The sequence below is a fragment of the Scyliorhinus canicula genome, chromosome 21 (genome assembly GCF_902713615.1).
Source record: "Scyliorhinus canicula chromosome 21, sScyCan1.1, whole genome shotgun sequence".
In the NCBI taxonomy this organism is placed as follows: Eukaryota; Metazoa; Chordata; class Chondrichthyes; order Carcharhiniformes; family Scyliorhinidae; genus Scyliorhinus; species Scyliorhinus canicula.
The window spans coordinates 23,392,322-23,418,341 of NC_052166.1; the positions used below are offsets into that span (position 1 = coordinate 23,392,322).

The following is a 26,020-nucleotide window of genomic DNA, read 5'->3' on the forward strand; positions in this document are numbered from 1 at the left end:
TTAAAGTTCTCCTTGTCTTGTCCCAAAAGTCTCAGATTTAATCTTTAATCCATGATGCCAATAAATGGTGTATATCTTTCTAATGTCCCATGCAGGGCCCATGGTTTCTGGTGAGCCCGTCTTGCTTTTCTCTGGGACAGTGAGGGTGCATCAGCTTTTGGGGCAATATGTTTCTAGTGTATAACAATTGCAATTATCCATTATGACTAGCAGAGATTATGGTACCATGGACCCCAATTCACCATTAAGGATATTAGTCCTGTTTTGATCCACTTTGCAAATGAAGCCGGTTTAGAAAGGAATTGGAAAATGGGTGCTTATTTATGTTTACTTCATTGGACAATGTTGTGTTGCCTTGTGAAAGTTTATTCTTGCCCTTATTCCATCTGGAATGTAAAAACTTGTTGAACATCAGATCCTAATTATTTTTCAAACAAGAACTGACTCATCAAATCATTACCATGAGTAGCATTAGGCAAAACCGTTCATCATTTGCTGTTGGAGACACCAGGGTAGGAATTCATTAATTTATGTTGTGTGATTATTTCATTTCTTGGGACCTAATGACAAGATTCATAATTCTTTCAAATTAAAATGCAAATACTCCGATAATGGATATCACCTTGACCTTTTGACCTCGGACCTGTGCTCTTTGGCCTTTAATGGATTTTTATTAATTGCATGACGAAGGTGACGTTACTCTGCTCTCGCTTTAACTGCTCTTTGAACTGTACCCTTTCCTCTTTCCCTTGCTTCCGTCTCTTTTACTCCTGTCTTCCTTCAGCATTCTACACAGCCGCACCGCTGACGTCTGCTGGGATTCTCCCTGTGATGCAGTCTCTGTGTCCCGATGGCCAAAGGGATGAATTTGGATTCCTGCAGTATTCCAACTCCACGTAAGTCAAAATCAAATTATGTCAAGGTCCGATTGCAAGATTATCCTGTTTTGCTTGAACAAAGTCAATCGTCCTATTGTTTTTAAGGTACACGCTTCCCTTCAGGTAAAATTCTGTGTCCTAAGCCAGTATTGATTGACTAGAGATGCCTCAAAACAGCCTGTGATGACTCACCAGGACAAAGGATCCTGTGTGCGACACTGCCCAGTCTCTACAAATTGCTTGGGAGTGGAAGGGTAGATACCGGCATTGTGCCAATGTCAAAGGAGGGACAAACATGCATGTGTTAGTAGACTGCCAATGGCTCAGATATAAAATATCTTCAGCGAAGGCTTCCAAAAGGTTGATGTGGATTTATGATTGCTTTATTCTGCAGCCCACAAAGGAATTTGGAATTTCCCAAAATATCAGGACTATTTTAATTTGCTTAACGTTTTTGAATTTTCAAAAATGACATTGACCTGAAGTAGAAATGTTACTGTAAGAGATGTCCGTGCTTCAGGCCCGTTGAGGGATTGGCCAGAAGTGCGTACAGGATGCAAAATCCCCCAACTTCAACCCTGGTCAATGCTGAGTTAGCTGAACTCAAGACAGAGTCGTACAGCTACTCTGCGATTAACCCCAGCACCCCTGGATCAGCAAATTTGAAACTCAGCACGGCTCTTGCTCCTGATCGTTATCCGGTTACCACGGCTGGAGGTTTGTGTGGGTTTGTGTGTATAAGTGGGTGGCTGTCAGTTGAATTTCCACAAACTTCACACTGTTTGTAGTTTGGAGGGGGCCTTGAACTGTGCTTTCAGAGCTCCCGCTGCCAGCAGGAGGGTGCATTATTGATACGTTTAGATTAGAGTCTTGCAACATGGCTGGAGTCCCAATGTAATTTAATATCCAAATGTGTGCTCCTCACAAGACACAGCCAACTGGGCTGAAAGGGAATGCAAAAACCAGTGGGGCGTCAATGATATCACCCAACACATGGGAGGTCAATTCTGAGTTGGATATTTGGTGGCAGGAAGAACATTGAACTTCCTTATTGTACTTCCACAAAAATTCTATCGGCAGTTGACTCAACTTCAACTGCTGCAGTCTGAGAAACAAAGACATGCACTTATTTAACACCTTCCACCTCCGGACATCTCAAAACATTTTAATTAAGTACTTTTGAAGTGTTGCCACTGTTGTAATACAGTATAGGGACACATGTCAGCCAATTTATGCACAGCAGGCCCCCATGAAGAGCAGTGTGATAATGCCCAGATAAATATATCTTTGTGATGCTGCTTGAATTGTAAACGTTCACTAAGCCACCAAGGACACTTTCCCCACTCATGTACAAATATGTGCTTGGAGTCTTTTACATCCAACTGAGTGGGAAGATGAGACTTTGTTTGTTTAACGTCGTACGTGAAAGACGGACCATCCTACACCGCCTATTGGAGTGGCACCTCATTTATCCTTTTTTTAAATCCTTGCGCAGGGTCTGGGTGTTGCATTTCCAAGCCAGCATTTATTGTCCATTCCTAACTTCCCATGAGAATGTCCATCCTAATTTCCCGTGAGATGATTGTGATGATTGTCCTTGGATACAACTGAGTGACTTGCACGCCTATTTCAGAGACCAGCAACCACATTGCTGTCGGTCAGGAGTCACATACAGGCTAGTCAACGGAAGGACAATGGATTTCGTACCCTGAATGATGTTAGTGAGCCAGATGGTTTTTTATGACAACCCAAAAGTTTTATAGACATGAATGCTGATAGCAGCTTTTTAACTATTTAATTAACATAAATCTAAGTGAACCAGCTGATGTGGTGATCTTGTGTCTCCAGATCATTGGACTAGTAAGTAGTCACTATGTTGCCACACTGAATCCTGAGATCTGACCATGCTTCTGGCATTCCTCATTAGGCAGGAGTGTAAGACATTCGGGTTTCGAGTATAAAACACTTCCTAAAATTCATAAGTTCCGAATTCTTATTTCTTACACTAGGGTCCTCAGTTGTGCTTCACCGAACAACATATGAATAACTAGTATTTAGGAATCAAGTAGAAATTATTAAGCTATATTTTACATATACTTAACACAAAATAGAGCAGAGGTTGCCAGCACGGGCAATGTCTTTCTCCTCTTTCTTTGAAGTGATTTTGAACTGTGCCCAGAAGACTCGTATTCCAGAAGCCATGGTAACAAACTGTGCCAACAAAGACTCCAGTTTTCCAATTTCTATCCACGGCTCTCATCATTCCAGAATCCTCATTTGGAAATAGTCCAAATTCACCTCTTCCATTGGCTTTGGTTGAAAACATCTTTATTGTAACGATCATCTTTATTGTCACCTGTAACGAGAATTCTATAGACTAAAGACAGAGACCATCACTTGCCACCTGGGAGTCCAGAGTTTACATTCCATTGTGAACAAATAGCACATTTCCTTTAGATACAGAACTGTAACAAACAACATAACTCGAGTCCCACAGAACTGAAGCCATTGAGAACAAGTGTTAATAATATTTTCGTCATAATGTCAAAACAGAAAGAAAAGTCTTCCTGTAGTACAAGTGTTCTACCCAACAAATATAGTTATCAATTAAATCAATGCGTAGGTTTTAATCATCCATTCCTTCAAAGCTGATAAAAAACTCCTAATTGCAATGACTGCTGAATCTAGACTCTCAAGCAACTTAAAGTCATAAAATAATTAAGTGTAATCTCTCACAAACAACAGTATTTCTGTAAAGTATCCCCAACTGCCTTAACTGCTTATTGTTTCACTAACAGAAATTCAAACTGAACTATTTAATTTAAAATGTGGTTAAATAATAAAACCCATAGATGTAACAAACCAACAACCAACCAACCACCTGATGAACGGATCTTCATTGCATTTTTTCTCCATGTCCAATGTTGGGGTGTGTAATGTTGAAGTCAAGGATTCAGTGTGAGTTGCTGTAGCAATGATCTATTGCTCGATATTTTCATTGCACTCGCAAAGTCATGGTGCATTTTGAGGGTTTGTCCAGTTTGGGCAACTTTGATCTATTACAAGGTGTCATATTCAAATATTTACCGCAAAGTGAAAACCTGGCTAACATCAGTGCTGCTACTGATAGCCCTAATACATTAAAATGTAGACAAGGGCCCATAAAATGCAAGTCTAAGTGATGGTGCCATCATTGTATATTTTTGAAGAGATGATTTGAAGTTTGGATCACTATGCAAGGACAGAGCCATAGGAAAAATATTTGTAAAGTAACAACATCATGGTAAACTTAGTGAACTGTGGTAACAGGTAAAGATGCTGGGTGCAATTTTCCCAAAAAGTGTCAGGTTCTGACTGAAAAGCGTTGTGTTGCCCCGCAGAGAAACAGTCGGGTTTTATCAACAGATCTTCCAATACTTTGTCCAACAAAAGCAAAGGGGTGTGCTTTGCTGTCACCTTTGGGGCCTCACCGTTTTTGCAGGACGCCCCAATCTCAATGTAGAAGTAAAGCCCCCACCCCACAACATCGTCAGCATCGGGGCTCGAGTGCCACCGTCATATCACCGGCATCACCACATATTGGGAAACCCCCAAATGGGGTTCCCTGGAAACCCTGCCCCCTGTCAGTGCCAACCTGTCAGTGCCAGGACTTTGCCCAGCCATATTCTCACTACCCGGGGCCTATACTCACCTCTGAGCGACCAGTGTGGTCACCACAACTGGTTTCCATTTTTGAAAACCAGTCGTTGGTGACGTCCCGAGAAGCAATGGCGTTAAGCTGTTTAAGCATATTTAAATTTATGGTAATCAGCCCTTTCTGGCTGTGAACTGATTTCATCAAGGGGGAGGGCCCGGGAACACGGTGTTCTGAGTTATCACCGGCGCGAATCCCATTTTTGGCCTCTCGCAAGTGTGAGCGGCCATTACGGGTAATGTGCCGGTGGCAAACGGACTGGAACGATCACAGCCATTAATTCTGTTCTCTCCAAAAAGAAACGAAAAGGGAGTGATGGAACATTATCCCAGTGGGTCCTTCACCTTATAATGAAGGGAATAAGGCAGGTTGTATGGAAAAAATCTTTGTATTAAACTGTTGTGATAAAACACCATACAGATAGTCACTCAAGGCCGGAATTGAACCCGGATCCCTGGCCCTGCGAGGCAGCAGTGCTCAGCACTCTGCCGCCCCACATTGACATTATTGAATTCAGCAGTATAATGATCCCTGTATAATGCACCAAATAATCAACACTGCCAAATGACTACACACTCGGCCCCAATACAGCCTCTGCTTCACTTGTGAGAGTAAATTTTTTGTATTCGCAAACCTCCATTTTTGTTGTCCCTGATTCTTCCATTGAACCCAGGAAATGTTGAAATTCCCGAGAATGAATACATGTCATCCTGCCTGTTCCTGTACATCATAAGTTCATCAGATATAGGAGCAGAATTATGACATTCGACCCATCGAGTCTGCTCAGCCATTCGTTCATGGCTGATATGTTCCTCATCTGCTACAATGCTACAGACCAAGAGCTGGATTGCAAAATCAGCCAGAGCATCTCCTCCCTGGAACACATGACCTAGCACCAGGAGGAGGCAATTTAGCCTCTCGAGCCCAACACCCTCAATGTGATCATGACTGATTCCATCCTGGCCTCAACCACCGTCCTGCCCATTCTCCATAATCCTTCAACCCATTACCAATTAAAAATCTGTCTAACTCCTCCTTAAGTTTACTCACTGTCGCTGCATCCACCGCGCTCTGGGGTAGCGAATTCCACAGATTCACAACCCTTTGGGAGAAGTCGCTTTTCCTCAAAACTATTTTAAATTTGCTACCTCTTATTCTAAGATTTTGACCTCTCATTTTAATACAGTTGAAGCTAGAACAGTTGTTCATTTTAAATCTGAGATAGATTTTTGTTAAGCAAAGATATTAAGGAAAATGGGCCAAAGGCAGATATATGGAGTTAGGCCACAGATCAATCATGGTCTCATTGAATGGCAGGGCATCCTCGAGGGGCTGAATGGCCTACTCCTGTTCCGATGTAGTCCCCACACGAGGAAGCATCCGCACGTCTACTTTATCCGTACCTGAGCATCTTGTATACCTCATTTTGATCTCCCCTCATTCTTCTAAACTCTAGAGAGTAAATTGTTCAATCTCTCTTCATGCAACATACGCCTTATCTGTGGAATCAACCTAATGAACTTCCTCTGAACTGCCTCCAATGCCACTACATCTTTTCTCAAATAGGGGGACCAAAATTGTGCACAATACTTCAGGTGTGGTCTCACACAAATTGTTTCAAAAATCTGGTGCCAGATAACCTGACTTTATTCCCTTCATACGAACGACATGAGGTTGGTTTTGGCTGATCAGCGCTTCCATGTTGGGCAAGCTGGCTTGGGAGAGGATGCTGCTTTTGAACCTCTATTCTTGGCACTGAATTTTAAAGATCTTGCGAAGGCACCACTGATCTTACTTCTCCAATGCTTTGAGGCGCCTGCTGCAGGATTTCCAAACCTCTGAAGCGAGGACCTTAGTCTTGGGTTTACGATCCTGGCCGTCGGGTACTCTTTTCCTCAATCAGCCAATGGTTGAGCTGGCACAATGGAGGCAGTGATGAATTTTCTTGTCAACGTTTGCCTTCATCAAGAGGAGGCTCCCAGGATACAGAAAATTACCCACATTTTCCAGGATCTCGCTGCTGATTTTAATCTTTTGGGGGACGTGTTGAGCTGTGGGAGCTGGTTGTCAGAGTGAAAGAGGACCTTAGTTGTCTTGTACTCAAAAATACTCAATAAATAAACCCTGGTTAGACCCCACTTGGAGTCACTGTGAGCAGTTCTGGGCACCACAACTTAGGAAGGATATTTTGATCTTGGAGGGAGTGCAACGTAGGTTTACTAAAATGATACCTGGACGACGGGGGTTACGTTACAAGGAGAGATTACACAATTTATGCCTGTTTTTGGTAGAATTTAGAAGGTTAAAGGGTGATGTGATCAAGGTATTAACAGGGAAAGAGAGGGTAGATAAAAAATAAACCATCTCTACTGGTTGGAGATTCTAAAACTTGGGGTCGTTGTCTAAAAATTAAGGTTAGGCTGTTCGGGAGAGATGTTAGGAAGTACTTCTTCACTAAAAGGGTGGGAGATGTTTGGAACTTTCTCCCACAAACAGCAGTTGAAGCTAGAACAGTTGTTCATTTTAAATCTGAGATAGATTTTTGTTAAGCAAAGATATTAAGGAAAATGGGCCAAAGGCAGATATATGGAGTTAGGCCACAGATCAATCATGGTCTCATTGAATGGCAGGGCATCCTCGAGGGGCTGAATGGCCTACTCCTGTTCCGATGTAGTTTTCCAGGTGTTTAGTGAACAACCTATTTTCTCATATTTATCGGATAAAAGGTTGACAACGATACGGAGCTCGGTTTCTGAATGAGTGCGCACACAAGCATAATCTGGATACTGAAGCTCATTGCCTGAGGCTGTAGAACATAGAACATAGAACATAGAACAGTACAGCACAGAACAGGCCCTTCAGCCCTCAATGTTGTGCCGAGCCATGATCACCCTCCTCAAACCCACGTATCCACCCTATACCCGTAACCCAACAACCCCCCCCCTTAACCTTACTTTTATTAGGACACTACGGGCAATTTAGCATGGCCAATCCACCTAACACGCACATCTTTGGACTGTGGGAGGAAACCAGAGCACCCGGAGGAAACCCACGCACACAGGGGAAGGGCGTGCAGACTCCACACAGACAGTGACCCAGCCGGGAATCGAACCTGGGACCCTGGAGCTGTGAAGCATTTATGCTAACCACCATGCTACCCTGCTGCCCAAAGGCTGTGGTGACTTTAGTTTTGGATTGAAGGCGGTGAAGATTGAATAGTTGTGCATCTGTTTTGTAGATTATGGCCGGAATTCTCCGGCCATTGTGATTCATTCCCCCCCCCACCGGCGGCACACCCCCACCTGCAGGTTTCCTGGTGGTGTGAGGTGGCTTCAATGGAAAATCCCATTGGTAAGCGGTGGGCGTGGAGAATCCTGCCAGCAGCGTGTGGTGCGCTACCGAGAAACATGCGGCTGAGGAACTGAAGAATCCAGCCCCATCTCCAATGCCTGTGTGTGTAATTTGCTGGTGGTGAGGTGCAGTATTGCAGGAAGGAAAATGGAGAACAGTGTTGGTGTAATGACACAGCCTTGCATGACCCCAGTCTTCACTGAGTTAGAGCTTGTGGTGGTTCAGTTCATGAGAATCACAGCTTGCACATCATCGGCGAGTAGGTTGAGAATGGTGACAAATTTCGGTGAGTGGCCCAATTTGAGGAAGATGCTCCATAAGCCTTTATGATTGACAGAATCAACGGCTTTTGTGCAGTTGGAAAAGGACATGCATGGTTGTTGGTGCATTTTTCTTGAATTTTCTGCAGAATGAAGATCTGAAAATTATTCCATAATGAAAATCCCCAAGGTGTTTCTATTTTATTCATGGGATGTGTGCATCGCTGGCTGGACCAGCATTTGTTGCCCATCCCTAATTACCCCTGAACTGAGTGGCATGCTAGGCCATTTCACATGGGGGAAATGCGAGGCACCATGGAAGGAACATGGGAGTACGAGACCGCATGGAGGTACAAAAGGCTCTGCAAGGGGCATGGCAGTATGAGAAGGTATGGGAGGAATCTTGTAAAGTATGGAGAGATAGGGTAGCATGTGGATGGCTTGAGGATTGGGTAGGGGATGGTCTGAGTGACATTGATTACTACAACTGAGCCAATGTCTCAGCAAATGGAGGCAGCGTTCTACCCTGTTGTCCTTGTCATCCACCCAACTTCATAGTCCCCTCAGGCCTGCCTCTGGAAGTGGTGGGTCCAACTCCATCCCACCACTGTAGAGATTCTTTGAAAGCCACATGCCAGAGGGATCTAAAGGAAGTCTGAAAATTATTACATCCAAAAATCCCCAAGGTGGTTTTGTTTTTATTCATGGGATGTGGGCATCGCTGGCTGGGCCAGCATTTATTGCCCATCTCTAACTACCCCTGAACTGAGTGACTTGCTAGGCCATTTCGGAGGGCATTTAAGAGTCAACCACATTGCTGTGGGTCCTGACGTAACATGTAGGCCAGACCAGGTAAAGATGGCAGATTCCTTTGTGAAATAGGTGTGTTTTTTAAAAATGAAAATCGACAGTGGTTTCAAAGTCACATTTAATTAATTCCAGATTTTTACGGAACTCAAATTCCACCAACTGCTGTGGTGGGGTTCAAACCCAGGTGCCCAGAGCATCATCCTGGGTGTCGGGATTATGAGTCCAGTGATAATACTACTGCGCCACCGCCTCCTACAGGAGGTGGGTATCTTTGCCCCTCAGTTTAAAGGCTCAATCACCCAACCATCTAGAGTTGATGGACTGTGGGTTGAAAACTTGTTGCCAAGACTTACTTCAGCGTAATCTATCCAACAATCACTGGAAGCAATTCAAGAAGACAAATACCCTGTTCTACTTGCCAGTTATGATGCCATCACCAATATAATAAAAATAAATACTTTTATATTTTGAATCTTGAGGGGAATTCCTTGAACTTAACTTACAATTAACTTGTTTGCTTTCTTAGGTTGATTATCATTGTTAATTCCATTAATCGTATATTGAGGAAAAGATAAATCTGAAGCTGGTTTTTTCCTTGCGGCAGGTTTATTTCCAAGACAAAAGAGTAAAGACCTAGATCCCTCCAGTTCCCCGACCACGCAGTATGAACAGGTTTATATACTCGCAGTGATTCCCTAATCTTGCCCCAGTTGAGGGCAGCTGCTCTTAATTTCCAACCTGAAGCATGCACTGTACTCTAGGGGCAGCAGGGTAGCATGGTGGTTAGCATAAATGCTTCACAGCTCCAGGGTCCCATGTTCGATTCCCGGCTGGGTCACTGTCTGTGTGGAGTCTGCACGTCCTCCCCCTGTGTGCGTGGGTTTCCTCCGGGTGCTCCGGTTTCCTCCCACAGTCCAAAGATGTGCGGGTTAGGTGGATTGGCCATGCTAAATTGCCCGTAGTGTCCTAATAAAAAGTAAGGTTGGGGGGGGGGGGTTGTTGGGTTACAGGTATAGTGTGGATACGTGGGTTTGAGTGGGGTGATCATGGCTCGGCACAACATTGAGGGCCGAAGGGCCTGTTCTGTGCTGTACTGTTCTATGTTCTATGTTCTATTGCAACAAAATTCCAACATTAGCAATCACGCCTGCATTTTCTTCTTAGTTTACATAAAATATCTCCATAATATACTATATTGATTTCCATTATTGCTTTAGAAGCTCACTGGTTTAGCATTTGTGGAGGGATCGACTGTAGGTTTGACTTCACTTCAGCATTTCTGAAAACACTGATCCAAGGATCTACGAGATGATCCGGGAAAGGCAGAATTGGTGGTGGGATGTCTTGAATTGGAGTACAAATCCTAAAGTTGAGTCATTCAGCTTGCCGGTTATCTGCTATCTCCTGATCGGGTACAGCAGAGTAATGTTCTTCCCACTCAGTCTCTGTTCCTCCTGTTGCTTAGACCTTTTGTCAAGTTTTTCTGCCCTATCTGCTGCACGCAATGGCTATTAGTTTGTGAGTTTTCACCGTGACTGCTGTCCTCTCTTTGAAGGGTCACCCAACTTCTCGAGCGAATCAATGAGGTTGTGGAAGAGAGCAATCTGTTTGATCCTGATCGGCGAGGCCTTGAAGAAGAGCTGGAATCTCTACGGCATCATCTGGAATCAATGAACAACGATCCAAGCTCAGTGGAAAACCACTTCAACAGCAGTAGAGGTAAAGAGCACTCATTTGGGGTCTGTCTCTTAGACACACGACGTTAAGTGCTGGAGTTGAGTGGAGGAGGCAAACAGGGAGAGGTGCGATGTGAGATTCTGCAATTAAATTGTGAGACTGCATTGATTTGGAACCCCTGGGGGAACAGCACAGAATAAATGTCTTGGCAAAATGTGATATCGCCCACATGTAAAACAAACCAGTACTTCTCGGAGATCTGCAAGGCATAATTTTTTAACCTGTTAACTGTTATGTCACAAATCCTATAATTCGTTTCTTTGCACATTTGAATGAATATATACTTTTTGTTACTTCAAGAACTGAACAGGTAAACAAAGGGACAAATAGACCCATATCAAACTTACCAAAGTAAGACTTGAACAGTTGGTTGTACAATATTTTTCTAGTGCTTTTTCCAGGAACTGAGGCTGAATAGTTTTATTATGGGAGATGATGAGTGCAATCTTCAATTTACATCTTTGATCTTTTGTTACAATGATTATTCATTTCTACATTTAGACCTCCACAGGAAGAATGTATGCGTGTGTGCGTGCACGCGTGTGTGTGCTTGAGAGAGAACATTGGGAATAGAGACTAAAAATGTTTACTTTATCTCAAAGCTTTATATTTTGTGTGATCACATGTTGCAACATCAACCCAATTTAAACTTTGCAGAAGTCATAACAATGAATTTCTGATAGGATTCTGCATTCACTAATGTGTCTCCTTTATATTGTTATTTTCCAAGCTATGTTTATGGTGATTGTATGCATTGCTTAATTGAACACAAATGGAGGTGGTTGAGACACCCTCTGCAGTTTGCTTGGGGATGCCATTTATTGGTTTTCACTTTGGGCACCACAGTAGCACAATAGTTAGCACTGTGGCTTCACAGCGCCAGGGTCCCAGGTTCGATTCCCTGCTAGGTCACTGTCAGTGTGGTGTCTGCACGTTCTCCCCGTGTCAACGTGGGTTTCCTCCGGGTGTTCCAGGTTCCTTCCATAGTCCAAAGACATGGAGGTTAGGTGGATTGGACATACTAAATTGCCCTTAGTGTCCAAAAAGGTTAGGAGGGGTTATTGGGTTACGGGGATAAGGTGGAAGTGAGGGCTTAAGTGGGTCGGTGCAGACTCGATAGGCCGAACACTATGTTCTATGTAATCTCTGTTAAAGGACAATGGGAGAATAGAATCTTACAGAACAAAACAAGACCATTCGTCCCATCTTGGAGGAAGCACTTAGAGGTAGCAAAGGCAAAGAATGTACTCTGAATGGAAGACTTTCATCTCCGTCGCTAAATCTGGCATGATGACACACTAGTGATCAAGCTGGCCGAATCCTGACGGACACAACTGCCAGCCTGTGTCTGCGGCAGGCAGTGAGAGAAGCAGTATGAGGAGAAAACTATTTAACCTCATTCTCCCCAATCTATCTGTCATTGGTACATTTATCTATGACAGTATTTGTACGAGTGACCACTGCACAGCTCTTGTGGAGACAAAGCCCTGTCATTTTCCATTGAGATCACTCTCCATTGTGTGGTGTGGCACCATCACTGTGTTAACTGGGATAGATTCAGCACAGAGCTATTCGCTCAAAACGGGGCATTCATAGATAGATAGATAGAATTTACAGTGCAGAAGGAGGCCATTTGGCCCATCGAGTCTGCACCAGTCCTTGGAAAGAGCACCCTATTTAAGCCCACGCCGCCACCCTATCCCAATGACCCCACCTAACCATTTGGACACTTATAAGGGCAATTTATCATTGCCAACCAACCTAACCTGCACATTTTTGGACTGTGGGAAGAAAGCGGAATACCTGCCATGGGGAGAATGTGCAGACTCCGCACAGACAGTGACCCAAACCTGAATCGAACCTGGGACTGTGCTAACGACTGTGCGGGGACATAGTGGGCTATCATTGAATTGTGTTCAACCACAATCTGTAACCTTGTGACCACTCGGTCTATCTCTAACTCTAGAATTACCGTTAAAACAAGGAACTAATGCTAGTTCAATGAGAAGTGTCGGAGAGTATGTTTATAGTAGTATCCGGCATAACTAAAAATGAGTTGCCAACTAGTAGAATTACACATTAAACAATGGAACAACACGCTATACTCAGTGTTAAATGATGCCACAACAAACAGATATCAGAGCTCTGCAGTCCAGTCTCATCCAGTCTTGAATGTTGATAGATTAAACAACTAATAGGAGACAGGGGTTCCACGAGCATACCCATCCTCAATGATGGGGGTGCTCAGCACATCAGTGCAAAAGACAAAGCTGAAACATTTACAACAACTCTCAGTTTGATGTGCCTCGCTCCCCTCCTGAGGCCCCCAACACCATAAATGGCATTTACCATTTAGCAAAAAAGATTTACATGCGATATTAAAAAAAAAACAGCTAAAGGCTACAGGCCGTGACAAAATCCCAGAAGTAGTACCGAAGATTTGTGCTCCAGAACTACCTGTGCCCACAGCCACACTGTTCCAGTACAGCTGTAATACCAGCATTTACCTAACAATGTGGAAGATGGCTCAGGTTTGTCTTGCCCACAAAAAATCTAATGTTCTAGAATCTCCTCCCAAAACAACTTTGCATCTCTACCTCCCTTTTTTTATTGAGACCATTCTTAAGATCCACCTTTGGACAGAGCCCTTGGTCATGCCTGTCAATATCTCCTTCAGCGTGGCTTCCAGTGTTTTCATTGTACTTGAGTGAAGCACCCTGTGGTATTTTTGTACAATCAAAAGTGCTACATACAACAACAAGCTGCTGTTTTGCTGTCTAGGTTACTTTCGCTTATGTTTAATTATTGGAATAATTGAAATTTGTGCGTTAGTCTGAAATCTTCTTGTTTCCCTGCTTAACAAAGTTAGCAGGATGAGATGGGTGTACCATACAAATGTGTGCCCAGCTGGAACAGGAATATACTTTTAACATTTCAATCCTGATCACTGAGTGCTGTAAGTTATGAATTTTAGATCTTGGGGAAGACAGGTTGCCTATGGAAACTGTCATTTTCAGTGTGCACAGATAGAAGGGATTGACTCCAATTGCTACAGGTACTAATTATCCTTGGAATCACCCTTTCCATTAATATGGCTGTTGAGAATTTTCATTCCATCATGCAGTCTGTTGGCCTCTTTGTGCCCAGCTGGAGGTGGGAAAAGAATGCTGTAGATCAGAAAAGAAAAGAAATGCCCGAAATGCATCTTTGTTTAATCATGTAGATTTAGATGACCAATGAACTAATAACTAGGGGCTACCGGCCACATTATGCCCAGAAGGCAGCAATGCGATGCAACGCGACTGGTAGATGCCAGGCGATCCCGCTTTCGGGATCTAACACGATCCCGCGAAACGGTGTGATGTGAATGCGGGATCACTTTTTGGCAAATCTGCATATTTAAGTAAAACAGCTAGTCTCACTCTAATTTGCATTCCTATGATTTACCCAAGGTGTGGGATCTAACTCCCTAGCCTTGGAGATCTCAGGCAAGTGCCGTTTAGTGCTGGTTCCCCCCAAATGGGGACAGGATGGAGCAGCACTTGTGAGAGCCTCCCAGGGGATCGGAGGCCCCCAGGTGCTTGCCCTCTGGGAAGGGTGTTCCTGGCACTGCCGGTGCCATCCAGGCACTTTTGTACTGCCAGCCCGTCACCTGGCCAACTGCATGCCAGCCTTGCAATGCCAAGGAGCCCAGGTGGCATTTCCAGCTGGCAGGGGCACTGCCAGGGTGGCAGGCTGGCATTTTCCCCATGCTGTGGATCGGGCCTGGAGTGCCTTATGTGGGTGAGAGGGGGTGTCTGAGGACCCCCTTATCAGTGAGTTGGGGCTTGGGGGGGGGGGGGGCGGGGGGCGAGGGGGGTTTGAGGGTCACGTCAGGGGGTTGAGAGATTGGGACGCCATTTATCTCTCCCTGCACTGAGGAGTTTGGGCGAGCAGAGCTCCTCAGTACAGAAACCGGGACTAAGTGGGACCTCAGCTGGGCATTCCCCGCTGAGGCCCCCAATCTACCTGAATGGGCCTTCGATGCCGTATTTCTTAGTGCTCCAAGTGCCAGGAAGCACCTGACTAATCGCGGGACCCTGTTCCCATTCGGGTAGATTGCTTCCTAGGTTTGACGATGTTCTTTCCATTCAATTCTCTTTCCCTGGCTCTGCCCATTTAGAAGTTCTGCCTGTTATAGTGTGAAGAAATATGACATCCAGTTTGTGCACAACCAACTCCGTGATTGATGACGGTTTTTGGTGATGTGGTTGTCATGTGAGAGCACCTTTAAGAAATGGATGTTTAAGCAATGTACCTTTAAGAAATGAAGCCGCTCATATTACTGAAGTGATGTCAGAGGGTGTGGGGAGCTGAGCTCACTTCTGCTTTTAGTTTCAGTTTTGAGGAAAAGAGCTTGGGTGTGTCTGTGTTTGCAGTGAGCTGGATCTGCGGTGATCTCTGCAATGAAAGACTATCTCTGAATCATTTGGGTGATTTAAACTCATAATAGTAATGTCTTTAACCTGATGTCTTTCTGTTTAAAGGTGTTAAGTCTTTTGGAGGTTTGAAGGAACATTTTGAGGGATTATTTAGTGTTGTATTATTTTCGGGGTTATCTTTGAAGTAAGAGGTGGTAAATGATCCAATGTTTATTTAGAAAGGTTGTTGAATTTATGGAATAAACATTGTTTTGTGTTTTTAAAACCCACGTGTCCATAATTGTAATACCACACCTGGAGACCAAGCCATGTGGTTCAAAAGCAACAATCCATTAAAGGGAGAGATTGGTTGAACTCCATGATACATTTTGGGGTTCTGAAAACGCCGCTCCCATAACAGGTTTGAGGAATAAGTATTGACAACAAGGCAAGCAAAAGAAGTTAGACATCCTATTAGATCTGAGGAAGAGGCCTGTAAAGTTGCCTGAAAATTAATAAGCCTGGGGATTGGGAGTCTTTTAGAATTCAGCAAAGTAGAACCAATGAAGAGAAAATAGAATATGAAAGTAAACTAGCGAGAAACATAAAAAGAGACTGTAAAGATTCTACAGGTATTTAAAAAGGAAAAGGAAAAGATTAGATCCATTGCAGGCAGAGACAGGAGAATTCATGACAGGGAATAAGGAAATGACAGTGAAACTAAACAAACACTTTGTGTCTGTCTTCATGGAAGTAGATACAAAAAGCCACCCAGGAATACTAGAGAACCCAGGGATCAGTGAGAATGAGGAAATTAAAGACATTTTAATTAGTCAACAGGTAGCATTCGAAACATTATCCGACTGAAAGTTGATAAATGTCCTGAATCAGATTATCTACATCCCAGAATGTTAAAAGGGTGGCTATAGAGATAGTGGATGCATTTATAGTTATCTTCCAAAATACTATAGGTTCTGGAACAGTTAACTGCAGATTGTAAGGTAGCAAATGCAACTATTGTTGAAGAATGATGTGGAGTTGCCAGCGTTGGTCTGGGGTGAATGGAGGAAGGAGCAGTGCTCCGAAAGCTAGTATTTGAAACAAACCTGTTGGACTTTAACCTGGTGTTGTAAGACTTCTTATTGTTTAAGAAGGGAGAGAGAGAGAGAAAACTGTGAACTACAAACATGTTAGCCTGACACTAGTATTAGAACAGTCCAGAATCTTTTTTAAAGGATGTGATAAGTGGACACTAGAAAGCAATGGGAGGATTGGGCAGAGTCAACATGGATTTATGAAAAGAAAATCATGCTTTCCAAACCTGTTTTGAGTTTTCTGAGATGTAACTAGCAGAGACAATGAAGGAAAACTGGTGATTGTGGTGTACTTGGATATTCAGAAGGCTTTTGATAAGGTTCCACACAGGAGGTTGGCAAACAAAACTGTAGCACATGGGATTGGGAGTAATTTACTGACACGGGTTGAGAATTGACAGGAAACTGAGAGTAGGAATAAATGGGTCGTTCTCAGGTTGGCAGGTTATGAGGATCCTTAAGGATCGTTGCTTGGGTCCCAGCTATTCACAATTTATATTAATAAGTTGGATGCAGGGACAAAATGTAACCATTCCAAGTTTGCCGTTGATCTTAAACTAGGTGAAAATGTGATTGTGAAGAGGATGCAAAGAGGCTTGAAGGGGATTTGGACTGGCTAACTGGGTGGGTAAAATCATGGCAAACGGAATACAATGTGAAAAATGGGAGGTTGTTCACTTTGGTAGAGTATATTTTAAACTGTGAGAGATTGGGAAGTGTTGATGTTTAAAGGTACTTGGTGTCCTTGTTCATATGTCATTGAAATCCAACATGCAGTTGTGACAAACAGTTAGAAAGGAAAATGCTATGTGAAATGAAAATGAAATGAAAATCGCTTATTGTCACGAGTAGGCTTCAATGAAGTTACTGTGAAAAGCCCCTAGTCGCCACATTCCGGCGCCTGTCCGGGGAGGCTGGTACGGGAATCGAACCGTGCTGCTGGCCTGCTTGGTCTGCTTTAAAAGCCAGCGATTTAGCCTGGTGAGCTAAACCAGCCTTTATTGCAAGAGGGTTTGAGTGCATGAATAAAGATGTCTTGCTGCAGTTGCATAGAGCTTTGTTGAGACTACACCTGGTGTATTGTGTACAGGTTTGGACTCCTTGTCTAAGGAAGGATACACTTGCCATAGATGGAGTACAATGAATGTGCACCATATTAATTCCTAGGATGGTCCTATGAGGAGAGATTGAGGAGACTGGGCCAAAATTCTCTGGTGTTCAGAAGAATGAGAGGTGATCTAATTGAAACATTCAAAATTCTTCCAGGGCTAAGGGGAAGGGAGGGAGGAGGGAGGGATGGCGTCTCAGAATAAGAGGTAGGCCATTTAGGACTGAGATGAGGAGGACTTTCTTCACTCAGAGGATGATGAATCTTTGGAATTCTCTATCCCAGAGGATTGTGGAGACTCAATCATTGACTATGTTCAAGTCCAAGATCGAAAGTTTTCCAGATAGCCACCACAATCCATTTTAAGATGGCACATGGTTGAAGGGCCGAATGGCTTGGTCCCATGTTGACCAGAGCATCATGAAAACTCTGCTCATTTTTCAGGTCGTGCCATGGGATCTTTATGTCTGCCATAGAAATCAGATCTGATATGATCTCTTTTTCCCCGAATGTTTCTTCCCCTCCGTTCCTTCACCGAAAGCAGTTGTCTGCATCAGCATTTCAACTCTTGGCTCTTTGTTCCTGCACAGATTCATGTAATGTGCCCAAAGTAGCCAAGGTAACTGTGGCCAGCATCAGTCAGTGCCTTAAGAAGGAACTTGCATTTGTGCAGCATGCTTCACATTCACAGGACATCCTGAAGTGTTTCTTGGTGAAATACTTCTGAACTGCAGATGTTGTTCTTTTGTAGGTGAAGATGGCAGACAATATTTGCAGAGTAAGTCTCACAATACGGTTCATTCTCAGTTCATATATTTTGTTGGTGATGGTGGTGCAGAGATAAATGTTGACCTGCTGTCATTAGAAAAATTGGCTTCTGAGTCTTGCAGCTATCTGGAACAGATGGACCAAGTGCCTTGATGTAATGTGTTAATCAAAAGACACCTCCATCTACAATGTAGCACTGCCTCAGTGGGATCATTGAAGCAAACTAGATTACACGATGACGTGTTGGAATGAGAGTTTGAAGCTATAATTGCTCGACTGAGGTTGATGGCACCAACACTGAACCAAACTAGCACAAAGTAGCTGAGAAGACGGGTTCTCCTGCCCGCTTCTGGGAATGCCCCTGGCACCCAAGGGCTTGTTGCAGCCAGCAAGTGGAAATTTAAAGGGCAGGTAAAGAGGAAGTTTGGAGGGCTGATTAGGTCAATTGTCGATACGGCTAGCGTGCGGATTAGAATAATACCAAAACTGTGGGATTCGATTCTCGTTCTAGCCGAGCTGGACTTGGGGCCTGCCACCCTTACCCTGCCTTGTAATAAAATCAACGGAAAATGCTGTGGTTCGGCAATCCTTGAATAATTGAAGAAGATTAATGGGAGAAGAAGAATCAAGTCGAAGCCCCATGATTTAGAATTTCACTGGCATTTGGAGCAGAATTTTATATCCTGACACTTCCGAATGAACAACTGTAAGTTTTAAATTCACTTAGTCCTGGTAGAGACCGTGAATTTCATGGTGGATGTCTTGACAAGGCAGGGGAATGGCACCAAGTGGTAATGCTCGTTTGGAGACACTGCGGGCCGAATGGCCTCCTCCTGCACCGTGACAATTCTGTGATATTTACTGAAAGTTGCTATTTCAAACTCGATGAGATTTTTCTGTTGCTGTGCCATTGATCGGGTGTCAGCAGCCACCATGAGCGGCAGTTGTGTGACTTCAGCAAATCTGCCTTGGTGGGAGTTGATAAAGGGGCAGCACCGTGGTGTCGAACACCATGGAATTTCGCTGATTGTTGTAAAAACCCCACCTAATGTCCTTTTGGTTGACGTTCTGATTCATGCCCATGCGGAAGGGACATGTTCGCATTGATCTCTGCTTCACTGCAGTGGAGAAATGCTGCTGTCGTACTCAGCCTTTTAATAATTGTTCAAGCAATAATTCCTGTCGTTCAGAGGGACTCTCGGTGTGATGAGTAATCAATTCCGGCTTAATATTTAAAACATTAACTGACCTTGTGGATGTGGAATCCTATTGAGCTGCGACCTGTGGGAGTTATTGATGGAATACATTCAAGAGCTGAAGACCAGTGGTGACGTGCTGGTCAGCATTGTCTGCGGTGTTTACTCGGGCAAGGGTCTTTGATAAACAGCACGAAGCAAGAGCTCTGATTTGGTTCGCATTGCACTAAATTGGATAGAAATTACAGCACAGAAACAAGCCATTAGTCCCAGCTGCTCCACACCAGTGTTTACGCTCCACACAAACAACCTTCCACTCTTGTATTTGATCGGCACATGCTTTGTTCTTGACTGCCTCGTATATCAAGCATTCCCTTAGATGAGATACATGTGTCAATGGTGCTGTATGTAGGTCAGGAGCCTTCACTTCCTTCCTCTGAGTCCTCAATCTTGAACAGGACACTAAAACGTTTTTATAACGGGTTGTGGGCGGCGCTGGCTCGTCTAGCATTTATTACCCATCCTTAATTGCCCTTCAGAAGACGGTGGTGTGTTTCCCTCTTGAACCGTTGCAGCCAAGTGGTGTAAGTGCGCCCACATTGCTGTTAGGGAGGGGTTAGCAGGAATTTATATAACATTTTTATTAAATGCATTTTGCACATAAATGTAGAAATATCAGAAACAAGAACAACAGATACAAAAGCACCAGTCAACTGATAATAGGCCTGAAAATAACCCCGCCTCCTTATTTTTTCCCCTTATCTAATCCGCCCCCCACTCCCCCCCCCGAAACAAAGGAAAAACATGAAATCCCCCCCTGATGCCTTAATTCCTCTACTCCCGATATGGTGAATCTTTCCCAAGTGCAGGAATTCTGCCCGGTTGTTCACACACTCCGCCTTTGGGAATTCCAAGTCCCACCAGCTCAACAAAATCCGTCCCTGGGCTATCAGGGATGCAAAGGCCAAAACGTTAGCTTTTTCCCCATCTGGACTCCCAGCCCTTCCGATACTCTAAATATTGTCACCTCCAGACTTGGGACTATCCCTACTCCAAAAATCTGGGACATGACATCTGAGAACCCCTGCCACAACCCTCTTAGCTTTGGAACAGCCCAGAACACGTGGACATAATTCACAGGCCCCCCTGCATTCCACTCACATCTATCCTCCACCCCTGCAAAGAACCGGCTCATCCTCACATTCTATTACCTGCAGATACCTGAACCTATTTCCCTGAGGAAACTTCAAGCTCTTCCACAACCGTATCCCCTACAAATAAGTCAAGTACTCTGTCCCCACCTGCCACCACCCATGAACGTCGCATCCAGCCTCGCTGACACACATCTATGATTATTGCACATCGGCGCCCACAGAGGCCTGCCTTCCAACCCAAAATATTGCCTGCACTGCTTCCAGAACAAAAAGCAGCAGGGAGAGCGGTCACCCCTGCCTCGTACCCCAATTCAAACCGAAACATTCCGAACACGTCCTGTTTGTCTGGACACTAGCCACCGGCTGCTTGTACAGCAGCCGATCCAATCCATGAAGCCCTGCTCAAACCCGAACCGACCCACCACCTCCAACAAATATGTTAATTTGACCCAATCCAAAGCCTTCTTTGCATCCATTGCCACCACCACTTCTACCTCCTGTCCCTCCGAGGGCATCATAATAACATTGAGCAACCTGCGCACATTTGTCAACAGCTGACAGCCCTCCACAAACCCCGTCTGGTCCTCTCCTATCACATCCGGCAACAGGCCTCTGCCCGCAATGTTGACACCTTCGCTGGCAACTTCATATCCACATTTAACAGTGAAATCGCGCGGTATGGCCCACACTGCTCCAGGTCCTAATCCTTCTTTAAAATCAATGAAATGGATGCCTGCGACAATGTGGGGCGAGAGCATCTCCATTACCCTCGACTCCTAATACATCCCCAGGAGCAGGGGCCCCAGTTCCATACAAATGTCTTGTCGAACTCGGCTGGAAACATATCCGGCCCCGTGGCCTTCTCGGCCTGCATCAAACCCACGCAGTCCATCGCTTCCATTAGCCCATTCACCCCTTCACTCCCATAGCACAGAGACTGTGACCTTTCCCATGTCGTTCAGCTCTACATCGCTTCAGATGGCCGTCCCGACCCTCTCATACACCCCCTTGTCTGCCAGCAATCCCACATTCGACCTCCACTACGGCCGCTGAGCCTCCTCCCGTGCCAACCACAAATCCACCTAGTGCGGTGCGTGGCTGAATACTCCGAATCGGCCACCCCCCGACAGCATCTTATCCATCACAGAAAAGTCAATCCTGGAGCACACCCGGTGCACATGCGGAAAGTATGGGACACGACCGGTCCAGCCTTGGATCCAAAACTGTGTTAAAATAACTCCCATATCAGCCTGTCCAGGTCCGGAATCTTCCCTAATACCCTCCTTAAGAAATCAAGATTGTCCCAATTTGGGGTATAAACATTCACCAGAACCACAGGCATCCCTCCAGCTTCCCACTAACCATCACGTATCTGTCACCGGGGTCAGCTACAATACTGCCAACCTCTAAGGCCACTTTCTTGTTGACCAGCACTGCCATCCCCCTCGTCTTTATGTCTAACCCCGAGTGGAACACCTGCTCCACCCACCCTTCCTCAGCCTCATCTGATCTCCCAGCTGTGTCGTCTCCTGTAGAAATGCGACGTCCGCCTTCAAGCTCGTCAAGTGTGTGAAAATATGCGACTGTTTATCCGGCCCATTCAACCCTCCACATGTTCCGTGTAATCAACCGGGTTGGGGGCAACTACCCCCCCCCCCCCCCCCCCCCCCACATCCTCCCAATCCACCCTGAACCCCCAAAAAACAAACATGCAAGAAAAAACAAAAGGCCTGCCCACTCCACTCCCATCACCATCGCCAATCCACCCACCTTGTGTGCTCCATTCTATACATAGCACAACTCCAAAGTTCAATGTCCTCACATTCCTCCCAGCCCATGGTCTCTCATAAAGTCCTTCACCTCCTCCGGTGAATCAAACTAGAACTGTTGGTTCTGGTACGTGATCCACATACGAACGGGATACAGAACCCCAAACCTCACCCTCTTGTTATAGTGGGCAGTCTTGATCCGATTGTAACCGTGCCCTCCACTTGACTAGCTCTGCTCCCAGGTCTTGATAAATACCCAACTCGTTCTCCTCCCAGCTGCACTTCTTTTGTCTGCCTCACCCACCTCATAATCTTCCCTTTGTTGAGAAAATAATGCAGCCTCACCACCAATGCCCTTGGCAGTTCCCCCGCTCGCGGTCGTCTCCTCAGCACCCTGTGCGCTTGATCCACCGCGAAAGGACAGTCAAAGACCCCTTCCCTCATCAGCACCTCCAATATGTTTGCCGCATATTTGGCAGCCTGCGCTCCTTCAGTACCCTCAGGCCTCCCCATGATCCGGAGATTTTCCCTCACGGAGCTATTTCCAAGATCCTCCAACTTTTCACCATCCTGATCTCCGCCTCCAGCAAGGTCAATCAATCCTCGTGCTCCCCCATCGATCCTCCACCCCCCCCCCCCCCCCCCCCCATCCCCTTGCGCACTCCCCATCTTTTCCTGTGTCGCGTCTCTAGTAATCTCTAACTGCTGCCTCTTGCTCGTTACACTCCTCGGCCGGTGAGCCATGAGCCGGTCCCACTAGAGGAGTATTACGTTCCTTCGGCACTCATGCACTTTATGCCATCAAACACTCCTCAGATCGGATGGGGGAAGGACCAAAAAAATTCAACCTTGAGAGGGTGCTACCAAATATGTGACCACTCACTCCATGGCCACCAACTGGAGTGGGGTACCATGAGCTTGATCCAGATTTCCAAGGATGAGAGCAGAAATGTGAGGATATACTCATTAAGAAAGGATGCACAGTTATGGGGGCCTCTTTTGTCTTGAAGTGACACAAAAGGCTTTCGAATTCTGAAAGGTTTTGATTATGTAGACATAGAGCAAACATTTCCGCTTGTGGTGAAATGCAAAGCTCGAGTTTAAAGTTGTCACCAAGAAATTAACTGGAAATTCAAAAGAAACTTCTTGCCCAGAGAGTAGTGGGAATGTGGAATTCACGAGCCCAGAGATTGGTTGAGGTAAAATTATACAGCTCTACTTAAGGGGAATCTGCATAGGCTATTGAGGGAGAAGAAAATAGAGGTCCTTGCCAATGGAGTTAGCTGAGAAAGAATGAGAGGAGGCTTGAGTGGAGCATAAACATTGACATGGACTGGCCTTTTTCTGTGCTATATATCCTATGTAATATGAATTGATAAGTGGAAAGAATATGAACCGATTGATGACCCAAAATAGAGAGAGCATGTCAGCCTAGATTGCTTCTGTGTCCTTTCTGATGAAGGCTAGAGAGCAAATTACTTATCTATGGTTGATGTGTGGCATGTGGCAATGCATTGGGTAGATGATATGTGTATGTGATATAAAACTGAGGTGACGTATTATTATTTATTAATCGGCACCTATTGATATTGTAGCAGCATGGTTGATATAGTTAACATGATTGGTATTACAGCACCCTTATCATTGACACAGGGATGATAACATGAGATTTTTCTGGAGGTGGGTAGGGTTGGTGATGTAATTCTCTGTTGTGTTTCCTGAATTTGGTGGTTCTGGGAACACTGGAAATTTGAGGAGCAGTACGATTTGTGATTGAGAGCTTGTCAAGTGACCGACTATGATCATCCTGTTGCTGCATCAATTAAGGAGAAAGATGGCTGTGCACAGGAACTGCACGCTTATTGTTCAAATGGTTTAGCTGTGGTTGTTCAGTGAAACACATTGGAGAAAGTTTTGTGAGGGCCACGAAGAATCCAGCACAAGTCTTCAGGATACAAAGAAATAACATTTATTTACAATAACATATATATACACAACAGCAGCAACTTCCCTTGCAGCTCACTCCTCTATCTCTCTGCTGGTTCCAAACTGGCCAGCTTTATTTATGCAGGGAATCTGCTAATGATTTCTCCGCCCCCCTCATTGGGGAAGCTCATACTCCCACAGGATTGTGGGATTGTCATTAGTCCCCAGCCAATGGTAAACAGGCAGGTTATAACATCCCTTCCCCCCCCCAAAGTCCAAGGAATCCACCGAAGATCCTGGCGTAGGAGGGCGTCGGACTCGTTTTGCCACAGGCCGGACCCCATTTGCACGAGGCGCTGGATCGGGTGGCGTGTAACAAGATGGAGACCGGCGCTTCCGTGATGAACGGTGCAACGGTTGTCCATCCACGACCCGTGGGCCCGAGAATTCCCCCTCTGAGGTGTCTTGTGTCTCCATCTCGGAGTCAGAGTCTGCTGCCTCCGTCATCTCGGCGTCTTTATCTCCATGCGGTTCTGTCACGACCTGCGCAGGCTTTGAGTGAGGCACCAGAGGAAGATTGTGAGGAATACTTTCCATTATGTCTGGTCTCTGCGGCTGTAGAAATGAGCTCCTGGGGCGGGGAAGTGATAGACTTCTGGACCGAACATGGTCTACATGTTTGCGCTGGAGACAACCCTGGGCTTGCACCTGGTAAGAGATAGGGCCCGTTTGGCAAAAGATTACGCCAGAGACCCACTGGGCACCACCAGCAAAATCCGAACAAACACTGGGTCACCGGGCGTAAACTGCCGAATTGGCCGATGCCGAGAAAAGCCACGTCCCTGCCGTTCTTGTGTGCGGCGTACTTTTGCGCCAATGTCCGGGAAAACCATGCTAAGGCCGGTGCGAAGTCTCCGGCCCATTAGGAGTTCTGCGGGAGCTACCCCAGTCACCACATGGGGGGTGGTCCTATATGAAAACAAAAAACGAGCCAGTCTCGTGTCCATCGACCCGGAAGACTGCTTCTTTAGGCCTCGTTTGAATGTCTGCACTGCGCTTTCCGCCAACCCATTTGAAGCCGGGTGGTATGGGGCAGTGCGGATGTGGCGTATGCCGTTCATCTTCATGAACCTCGCAAACTCCTCACTCCTCACTTGTGAACAGAGTGCCGTTGTCCATGACCAGCACCTCAGGGAGGCCATGCATACTGAAAGACAAACGCATCTTTTCGATTGTTGCACAGGACGTTGTGCCTCCCATCTTATGCATCTCTAGCAGTTTTGGGCCACCTTCTCAATGTCAGTGTCGAGGCCTGGCCACCAGACATAACTCCGGGCCAACATTTTCATTTTGGTCACACCTGGATGCCCATTGGGCAAGTCTCTCAGTATCAGCTCCTGTCCTTTTTCCGGGACAATCACACGCATCCCCCACAAGAGGATACGATCTTCCACGCTGAATTCAGACAGCTTGGAGGAAAATGCCCGCAACTCGCATGGGAATTGTCTATACTGCCCACCATACAGGACTATGTGCCGAACCTTTGACAGGACTGGCTCCGTCTGGGTCCACTCACGGATCTGTGATGACAGGCAAGGTGTCCATAAAATTCAGGGTTGCAACCACCTCACTGGTCATGGGGGTTGACATGGGGCCGGTCGATAAAGGCAATCAGCTCAGTGCATCGGCATTCCCTATCTGGGTTCCTGGTTTGTGCTCCAGAGAATACTCATATGCAGCGAGCAACAAAGCCCAGCGCTGGATCCGTGTGGAAGCAATGGGCGGTATTGGCTCATCTTCTCTGAAAAGTCCCAGCAGAGGCTTATGATCAGTCACGATAGTGAAGTGGCGGCCATATACGTACTGGTGGAAACG

The 26,020-nt window shown here is 45.4% G+C and overlaps 1 protein-coding gene across 3 annotated transcripts in view; it reads left to right on the top strand.

The window, feature by feature from the left end:
• The window catches only part of abca2 (ATP-binding cassette, sub-family A (ABC1), member 2), a 577,021-nt gene that overhangs the window by 208,651 nt on the left and 342,350 nt on the right, over positions 1–26,020 (top strand). For all 3 annotated transcript variants that reach the window (XM_038782183.1, XM_038782184.1, XM_038782185.1), the window contains 2 exons: positions 785–896; positions 10,549–10,712. In XM_038782183.1, the coding sequence (XP_038638111.1) occupies positions 785–896; positions 10,549–10,712 (276 nt within the window). The remainder of the gene's footprint in view (positions 1–784; positions 897–10,548; positions 10,713–26,020) is intronic.